General features: G+C 33.9%; 1 protein-coding gene across 1 annotated transcript in view; it reads left to right on the forward strand.

The window, feature by feature from the left end:
- The window catches only part of CDH7 (cadherin 7), a gene marked incomplete at its 3' end in the record, with an annotated part of 70,158 nt that extends 63,307 nt beyond the window's left edge, over positions 1-6,851 (forward strand). Inside the window, exon 11 of the mRNA XM_080340281.1 lies at positions 6,358-6,851. Coding sequence (XP_080196407.1) covers positions 6,358-6,851 — 494 coding nt within the window. The remainder of the gene's footprint in view (positions 1-6,357) is intronic.
- Positions 6,852-10,168: the final 3,317 nt, after the last annotated feature.

Consider the following 10,168-nt stretch of genomic DNA (forward strand, 5'->3'; position numbering starts at 1 on the left):
GTCACTCTCTCACTCCCCCGTGGTGAGATGGAGGAGAGACTAAAAGTGAGAAAAACTGTGGGTTGAGATAAAGACAGTTTACTAAGTAAAATGAACTTTACATGAATATGAAGCTAAATGGTAGAGTTCAAAAACGTATATAAAAGACCCTTTTATATCAACTGGCATTGACATCAGTGGAAAAACTCCCATTTAAAGCTTTAGTCCAATGTACGTAAGAAGAAAAGTTCTGTAACAATAGTAATTCACTTCATCCCAAATTGAAATGCCATCATTTCTGTAATATGTGAAAAGAGAGTTTCTAAAAATTACATAAAAAAATACTATATATAAAATGCAGCCTGCCTTGGGCATGAGCTTTTCTTAAATAGAAGTCATATGTCTTAAAGAGCATTGAATGGAGAAATAGCATGTTACCAGGGAATAACTTGCTTATTCTACTCAGTACAGGAGGATGCAGATACAACCAATAAATCAAGAAACACAAGCTTTTTATTACAATCATTTTTAAAGTGTGCCAAACAAGTGTTTGTTAAAAAATTGAGGATAAGATCTCTGAACACAGTGTTTGAATAATAGGCTATGCACTGAAGAGGAATCTGGCATATGGCCACCTTGAAGTTGACTTTATTGGCCAAAAACTTGGACTTACAAATTCAGCTGTCTGAATGCAAAACTGCTCTTTATCCAAATAGACATTTTTATGTGCTGTTATCACGTCCAGTCTAAACTGTTCCTTTTGAGTACAATTCAAAGCTGCAGGCACAGTTTAGGCTGCATTTGTATGCCAACCCTGGCTTTGAGTCCTGCATTTTGGTACTGTGTCCTGCTGCTGTTTTCATCCCTGCCTGGTGCCAGTCGTAAGGAAGAGGTGCCTAAACATCACTGCAGCTCAGTGAAGTCAAGTGTTGTTGCTTCTCTGGTCCCAGAGCCTTTCTTTTTCTCTCATTTGTTCCTAGAAGACATTTTCTGGATCAGCTGAATGGTAGTAGTACTGCTAGGAATTTACCTTCTCCCTTTACCATTGCTCTTTTCACATCCATTCTCAAGAAAAAATCCTGAAGATCCGCTATCACAGCATAAAAAATATGCTTCAGCTGTTGGCAAGCAGTTCCAGGGCTGGGACCAAGAGATGCACCTTTTGGTGTAAGAGTTTATGAGTCAAAAGAGGAGACAGGCTACTGGATCAAAAAAAGTTTTTTCTGACCCAAGTTTAACATGCAGTGCAAATCTATTCACATTTATCAATGTCATTTCAATGTGAGTGCTAGTTATAAAGCAGAGGATGCATGAGATTTGCATAAATATCATGGATACATGCATCCTGGCACAAGCATCTTGAGTTCTCAACAAGCTCTCACTTTCTTAAAATTAGTATAATATACTTTGATATTTGTTCATGCCCTATACATCCCTTTGTCTAATAAATAACTGTTTGTCTTGACTAAGGCTTAGATTGTCTCAGTGGGATGTGTTAGTGTTATTATTTTTACTTAAGCAACCAATCAATTTTAGATAAGCACAATGTTTTCAGTAGCACTAAGAAAGAAGAAGGTTTGGAAATCATACTAATTCATTATAATTGCATATAACATGGTGTAGACTATTTTTTCAAACTAAAATAATTTTTAAATGTTAAAAAGGTTTTACTGGAATTGTTTTACCTCCTCATATTGAGTGATGGAGATTAAATTCTGAATTTTATTCCACAAGAATTTTCCAATACTTTGTTAATTACTCAAGAGAGCTTTATAATCACAAACTCTACAGTGAAGCTTTGTTTTGAAAAAAAAACAAAAAACAAAAACAGCTAAAAAAATGACTGGAAGTTATTCTATAAAAAGCATATGAAAAGCTAGTTATTATCCTTTTTAGACTGTACATAATTTTTAGAGAAGTAAGCAGGTATTTTGTAACTCCTCTGAAAATTATATGGTAATATAATTCAAGGTAATTTGCTTTTCAGTTAGCATCTTCCAGACACAATAATTTCTTTTATAATAAGTGTTTAGCATTACATTTTTACATAAAGTCACACAAAAAGAAGAAAGTCCACCTATAGATAAGCCAATCATATTTGAGAGGTTAAAGACTTTCTTTGTATTGAAACAATGGAAAGATAGATTGACATAATGCTTTTTCATTATTTTTATCTTCCATACTTCTGTATATAATCTAGAAGTACCATGTATTTTCTTAGAAACACATAGAAAGCCTCCTGTTAGTGTGCTACTAGAGTTTACAAGTTAATGATGCATTGACTAAATTTCAAAATACAGAGAAATTTTTACTTTTTCATTGAAAGATGAGGAATTTGTTATTATTATCATGATATCACAATACCAAGAACCCAATTAAATCAGTACACATAATTTTGTGATTCATAAACAAGAAGAAACAGTCCTAGTCATAAGAATCTTCTTCTCTAAATAGATAAAATGTGTACAGAATGTGACTATGTAGTATGTGTGGGTTTTGGTCTTGCAGTTTTAAAAATGACAAATCTATAACTGTTCTAATTTGGGGGTATCCAAATTAAGTCATTTAAAAGGCAGTTGAGTATGCAATGCAGAAGCTGTTTTCTGAAAGTTACAGAGCCTATTAGGGTCACTCAGTGTGGGCATTTAAAGGTCACAGTCACTTTGTAAATATCAATCTAAACTGATCAAACAACAGTTATATATGAAGCTTGTTAACCGGGAATTAACTGCAGGTTTCCTGAGTCTTGGTCTCTGTAATCCTCAGATCTCATATGACTGTACTGGCAACTGCAAGGTATAACTAAATAGGTTATTAGTGTGCTGCTTACATGGCTGGGCATCCCCAATCTTTAGCTTTATGAATCATGACACACCTAAGGCATAAACCAATGTGCAGATTTGCTCGCAGATGATCCGGCTTATTGCTATAGTAAATGCCAGCCTTAAGGGTATAGCATATACATGGCATGTTAATGCTTGTGATTTAGCTCTGTTCCTTACTGTATAGCTCTACATCTAGTCTCCCTTGGGTTGTCTCAGAGATTTTATGTCTTCCTTACCATTATGTTGCAGTTGCCTTGAGTACAAAAGGAAAGATTAATACTAAAAGAGAGAAATATGTTCAAGTGACCTAAACCTGACTTTTTAGCAGATCAAACAAAAATGGAAATCTCATAATAATTCCTTAAACACACTGCAAAATGGCAAAGCAAAAATCCACTCTCATATTGAAAGGTGTTTGTTTAAATACTGATTTAGATGAACTGTAACTACTGATATTGTCTTAAAATTTATACTGACACAATGATAAAACACATTACCACAGCTAATACAAATACAAATTATACTTTTTCTTGGCTATTGTACTTGGTAAACAAAATCAACATTTCTAATAATTTGGGTAAATGAGAAAAAAACATTTCAGTTCTTTATTAGTTCTGTTTATTTAGTATTTATAATTAGTTACTTCTAATATTGATTGATTGGTTTATTTATTTGTTAAATCACGTATGAAATCAGTATTGCTATTTCATCTCTTTAGCATGAGTTTTGTGTACCAGTATAGAGCCCAGCTTGTGGCCTCAACGTGCAATGCATATGTCTCTAAAGCTTTTCTGTTATATTATTTCTTCTCTAACAAGTATAAAATTAGGTTTTCTAGATGTTTGGCCAGTCACTAATGATGGACTTAATCTCTGCTTTTGTGATAAATGTAGCAAAAAACCCCACCATGTCTTATTGAGAAATAGATAGTTGAAAACTATTTGCACTTGATTTAGATATGAGTGAAATGTGTTTTGGGCTTGTATTCATCCCAGCAGTTCCTGCAATGCAGCTAAAGCTGTGTTCATTTAGAGGTTAAACTTCATTGTTCATAGCTATTTGAAGGACTAGAAATTAATAATCTCATAAAGCCATCTAAATGCTAAAATATTTAACCTTTAGAAAGACTCCATATTTTTCTTGGCTTCAAGCAAGTGTGGTATGTACAAGGAATACTACATAAAACATTCATTGTATCTTGATTTTTATCGTACCTTTAGGCACACCTGCCTACTAAGTTTCATACTTTCCACTTCTTAGCAGGTATTTAACCTTCAAAATGAAATATTTTTAGAGAGACAATGATGTTTAAATGCATTTACACTTCAGTAAAGGAAATTAGCTGCTTACTTAAATGGCAATAAAAATGTGGCAGTAAATGTTAAAATGAACAATTTAAAAAGTTGTGTCAATACAAATTGTGGTTTAAATGTATATTTGTACTGTTGGCGAGCTAATTTGTCTTTCACTTTAAAATATCTTTTATAATAAGGAAAAACATTCAGAGTATTTTCAATGGCAATTTTATGTTCTCTGCTGTGTAATTTACAGCTCAGTTTGTGTTATACAAATATTAGAATGTTTTGAAATTTCACAAAAGCCACTTTAAAGGTCAAAATCTTACATTGTCAAACTGCTTATGTAAATATTGTTCAAAGCAAAATGCCCCAAACTAGTAGCTTCTGAATTCAGTACATAGAGCAAAGGTGTCAAACTCATATTCACCGGGGGCCACATTAGCCTCGCGGTTGCCTTCAAAAGACTAATTACATTTATACAGTTCTAAAATTACATTTGGCCCTTTGAAGGCAGCTGTGAGGCTGATGTGGCCCCCAGTGAAAATGAGTTTGATACCCCTGATATAAAGCATGAATCAAGGCAATGCCAGGGGCAAAAAAAAAGTGATGCTGATGTTCCTGTAACATAGACTCATAAGGCATCTGTTAGTAAATGGATCATTAGATGTGTGCCTGGTAGCTACTGAAAAAAGGGGGGAAAAAATGTTCCCTAATATATTTGTCAAAAAGTTTAGAAAAAATATTGAACTTTTTCCAGTGTTATTTTTAGACATACATGGCTCCGAAGAGAAATAATTAAAAAAAAAAAAAAAGCAGAAAGTCCACCTAGTCCGCCTTTACTTTAAAGTCATCTCGTGCTTTAACCAATTCCAAATAGTACCATAACGTCTGTATGTTTATGATACAGTTTTCTGCATGCACAGTCTCTGAATGACTGGTTTGTTCTGACCAAGTGATTCCAATATTAAATCATGCCCCATGATGTCTAGATTGATATTGATTTTAAAAATTCCTATCTGAAAAGAAGGGAAGAAGGGCTTTAAAGAATGGCAGTCCTATATCACACAATTTATGGAAGTCACTTTTGAGACTATCCAGGGTAGCTCAAGTTTAATTTTATCTATATAAGCTTTTGCTTTCCCGGATGTTTATACATCATTTAGTTGGCATATCAAAGTACTGTAAGTAAAGATTGTAAACCTTAGGCATATGAATTCATATCATCACATATTCTTAAAATTAAAAATAAACATAAAATCAGAAGAGATTAATTGAATGTGGAATGACACTTTTCAATGTACTGTTATTTTTACAGCCATAGCGATGCCTGTTATTTTGTAGGAGTATCATTAACTCAGCAAATGTTATCCAGATGCTACAATATAGTGTTAAGCATTTTCTAGGAGGATGATTCACACTCCATCATGTCTCGCAGATGGGTGCAGTATTCATATTACTGATTCCATATTTTGTGTGTCAGCAATGATGTTTCTTTACCAAAACTGTATTTGAACAAGAGCAGCCTTGATTTAGTTTCTCCTGGTTCTTTTGACTGTCACAGTTTAATATTAGGTTTTAAGATGAAAGAAACTTTAAGATTAAAAAAAATAATTACATTTCTAGCACTGGTTGATCAAATAAACTCCAGCCCGAGCCATTTTCATTAGATGGAATTCATAAACCTTGAGTACAGTACTTTGCACTTTATAGGAAACTGAGGTCTTACATAGAAATACTTTTAATCCATGAACTGGGACAGTCTTATTTTACACATTGCTTAACAAGTCAGTGTACTCCAATCTAGTATTTTTTTTTTTTTTTTCAGCAGAGATTTGCCATATATTTTAATTCAGTCACTTCCCAAACCACAGTTGTTAAATGCCATTCGGTTACTTTATGAATGTGCTTTTATCACTTGGGCAATTAAGAGTTCAGGAAAAGGTCCCTTTTTATTTCATAGCTGTGAGAATGTTTTAGTCAGACTGTAGAAGTCCTAAAATTTATGTTTAGCAGACAGCATAGTATATAGAATTAGAGATGAAGACGTTAATCCAGAATGGTTTTGGAAATAGATTCTTTAACATCTAAAAAGCTTGTGGTTTAAAAGCTGTTTAAGAACCTGCTAGGTTTCAAATCTAACTGCATAAATTGCCTGCTATTTCCTTGAGCCATATAAGTTAATGAGTATTTCCACCACTAGGAAAATTATGAGGAAAATTTAGCATTGCTAAAACTCCAGTCTCTCTGTCTTCCAGTTCTTGTCTTGCTGATTGTCACCATGAGGCGACGGAAAAAAGAGCCCCTCATTTTTGATGAAGAGAGAGATATCAGAGAGAACATTGTAAGGTATGATGATGAGGGTGGTGGAGAAGAAGACACTGAGGCTTTTGACATGACTGCCTTGAGAAACCTCAACATCATCCGGGACACCAAGACCAGAAGGGATGTGACACCTGAGATTCAGTTCTTGAGCAGACCAACTTTTAAAAGCATCCCAGATAATGTCATTTTTAGGGAATTTATCTGGGAAAGACTAAAAGAAGCTGATGTGGACCCCTGTGCACCACCCTACGACTCCTTGCAGACATATGCATTCGAGGGGAACGGCTCGGTGGCAGAGTCACTCAGTTCTTTAGATTCAATCAGCTCAAACTCTGACCAGAACTACGATTACCTCAGTGACTGGGGCCCTCGCTTTAAAAGGCTTGCAGATATGTATGGGACTGGACCAGACTGCTTATACTCATAGCCTTGGAACCTTTCTCTGAAAATGCACTGAAGAATACTGAAACAAAAAACTCAACCTTACGAACTGAAGAAAGTTGTAAATATTTCTCCATTTTTAACCTTTTAGGTTTTCTTCCCTTGGTGGAACATACCTTCATGAGACTTGTCTTAGGGACTGCACTGACCACACAGAATATGAGCATTTGGTGGCATTTTTGATAAAATGAAATGCTCAGCCACGTTCAAATAGATAGCAACCCTGAAATACCTGCAGAGGCAACTCACTTTCGAGAGTATGTTATGCACTGTGACCTCAATGAGCCAATGACACTCTGTAGATGCCTTTGCAGCACTGCTATATCTAAAGCGCAGAGTCTCTGGCATGAGATAAGTGTAAGAAAAAATAAAAAGAAATTTTCAAATATAATTCAAAACCACATTACAGTATATAGTATTTACAGATACAAGGGGGTTTGAACAAATTTTCCTTATTATGTTGCATGCAGCTTGCTAGGCCAAAAGCAGAAGGACAGACATGAAAACAAATAAAAGCCCAGCAGATATATTTTTTTTCTTCTCCCTGTTTGTTCCTAGAGTTATTTAATTGGAAGTCCCTGTAATTTCTGGGTAGTTTTATGAAAAATTATTGTTTGTACTAAGAAATTCCACAGTGTTTGTCATCAACTTACCGAAGTAGTTAACAAACCATATAAAATGAGAAATATGGAGGTGTATCCTTATGATTGAAAAGTTTTGTGATGCCCATGTAGGTATAGAAAAGATGTTGCTATCTATTTGCTATTTTTTATTGTATCTTCTGATTTGTACAGGAGAATTTATTCTTTTTTATTATTATTTGACATAAAGTGTTATATTTATTTTGGAGCTTCAATCTCCACTAGATTCAGGTCCATTTTATTGCCTAATGGTATTAGACTTGTCAGAACATGCTGATTTTTCTCCAGTCTCAGATAAACGTAGGAAATGAAGCATGGAAATGGAGAAATTACAGTAAAGGAATCTCACTTGTCATTCATCTCTCAGAAAAGTGAGTAGCTCCAAGGACATGCAGTTGTTCTTCTGAGCCATTACAAAGTCTGAGGCATTTAAATAAAATATTTATACGTTGAATTTTTGGAAAGAGGACTACAGAGGTAGCTGGGAGTGTCTTTAATGCAAGATTTAATTTTCAAGGTTAAACATGCTATAAGCTTCAAAGACTGTAAACGCCTTGCTTTTCTCCTTCCCCTTCTCTTTTGCTGCTGATGAATCACAGTAAAAAACTCTTTTCAATTTCTTTCTTATGTTAAGCAATGTAATGCTATTAACTCCAGAAATCATCTTTAGATCCTGCTGCATAAAAGTATTTTTTTCCCCAAAGCTGGTAACTCACTGTTCATAATTTCTACTCTGGTTCAGGAGTGCCAAAATAGAAAGACAACTGCTGTTGGTCAAAATACTGTACAATTTTGAAGTAGGATTTCTTAGAATAAGACAACTTTTTTATGATTCTGAAAATATTTATACTTCATATTTCATGATTTATTACTAGATAATAAGGCATATATTCAAGTAAAATAGTGGTTTTAAACATTATTTCAGATTGTTTTGTTTTAGATAAACTGTAGATGAGTTCCTAAGTTAGACTCTGCTCCTGCAAACCTTTTTGCTTGTATCTAACTTGAAATTACTTGTCTTGCCTGTGATTACTGAAAGGCATACAGAATTGTTTGCAGGACTGTGTTTGTGAGTAGAAGGTACTCCATAGAGGATGGTGCTCACTCTAAAAGTACTTCTTTCTGCAAGAAGGATCCTTGTACTAAAGTCCTAAAGTATGGGTGACAGCAGGCTGGGTGACAGGGACCTATCATTAAGGCTTTGTAATTTTTGCAACCCAGCATTATCAATTAACTATGTGAAAGTGGCCTTCAGCTCCATCAAGGAAAACAAAATAATTTTAATCATCTGCAACATATTTAATTTGAGTTACATTTTGGTAGACAATCCTTGTTTCATAATTCAGTATATTTGCTTCTAGTTGTATTAAATATATATATATAGGTATATATATATATGACAGATTTTGTAATGGAACTGAAAGATATCGCCCATGACTTTTAGTCATACATGTAAGATTTTCAATAAAAAAAAAATAAAAAAAAAATTAACTGCGTGTATGAAATGTAATGGGAGCAAGATATGCTGCAGAAGTTAAGCAGGTATTAAATCAGCAAGGTGCTGAGAGAACAGTTTTTATTAATCTCCTTGTTGTTTGTGGAAAGATAATTCATACATCTGGATTAAGATGTCAAAAATGCTGATTTTAGCACATAACACTCTAAGGAGATTTAAATGTGGTTTAGAGTAAACAGCACAATTCTGTTGATTTTCCACCCTCTAGAACTGTAAAAACAAAAGCAGATCCCCTGTTATGAAACTAGGTTAGAGGGGTTTTTTTGCTGTGTTTTCTATGGAACAAACTCTTTAATGCCATAAAAACTCTTGCATAGATGTGTTTTCTGTTGCACAGCTCTAAAATAATCACATAAATTCGTTGTTGTATTACATATGCTTATCTATTGATTATATTATCATCGTAAGAAAGAAAGGTGGAAGTCCCTTACATTTGATGACAATTGTTACTTTAGTATATGCATGTGGTCTGCATTATGCACATACTATATAATGGTCTCCATAAGTTATGATGACTATAGGTTTTCACACTTTATAATCTGATGCAAATTCTTTCTCTAAGTGTTGTTTGTATTGCATAGCCTGATGTCATAAAGTATATTCTGCTGACTACTTACTGTAAAATATAAGAAATATTTTCTCTTCCCTGGAAAGGCTATGAAATTTTTTGAGCAAAATTATTAGAAAGACCTTTTAAATAAACTTCCCATTTTATTTATTTATTTAACTTTCTGAAAAGCTCCAGTATCTAACTAGAAGCCATAAATATTCCTTAAAATTATGTCAGACATTGCTACCATTGCCATCTTATAGTGCAATGGCAACACTTCTTTTCTTCCACCATATGAAAATTGAACAGGCTTATTTTAAATTGAGATTTTCAAGCACCCTGACAATTGTATGGTTCTGGGAGAGCTACTAAAAAAAATCCACATGAAGACAAACATTTTGAAGATTTAAGGCAAGACTCCTTACTCTGCTTTGACCAATGTAAAATCTACTGAATTCAAGAAAGTTAAACAATGGGCATTCTGATATATTTTTTATTCAAAAGAATAAACTTAGTGTACTTATTTTATTAAATTATATCCCCAGTAAGGCATAGCACAGGCCTTCCTAAGCCTACTAATTCTGACAGTTGGGTTA

This window comes from Nesoenas mayeri (genome assembly GCF_963082525.1).
Source record: "Nesoenas mayeri genome assembly, chromosome: 2".
Lineage (NCBI taxonomy): Eukaryota > Metazoa > Chordata > Aves > Columbiformes > Columbidae > Nesoenas > Nesoenas mayeri.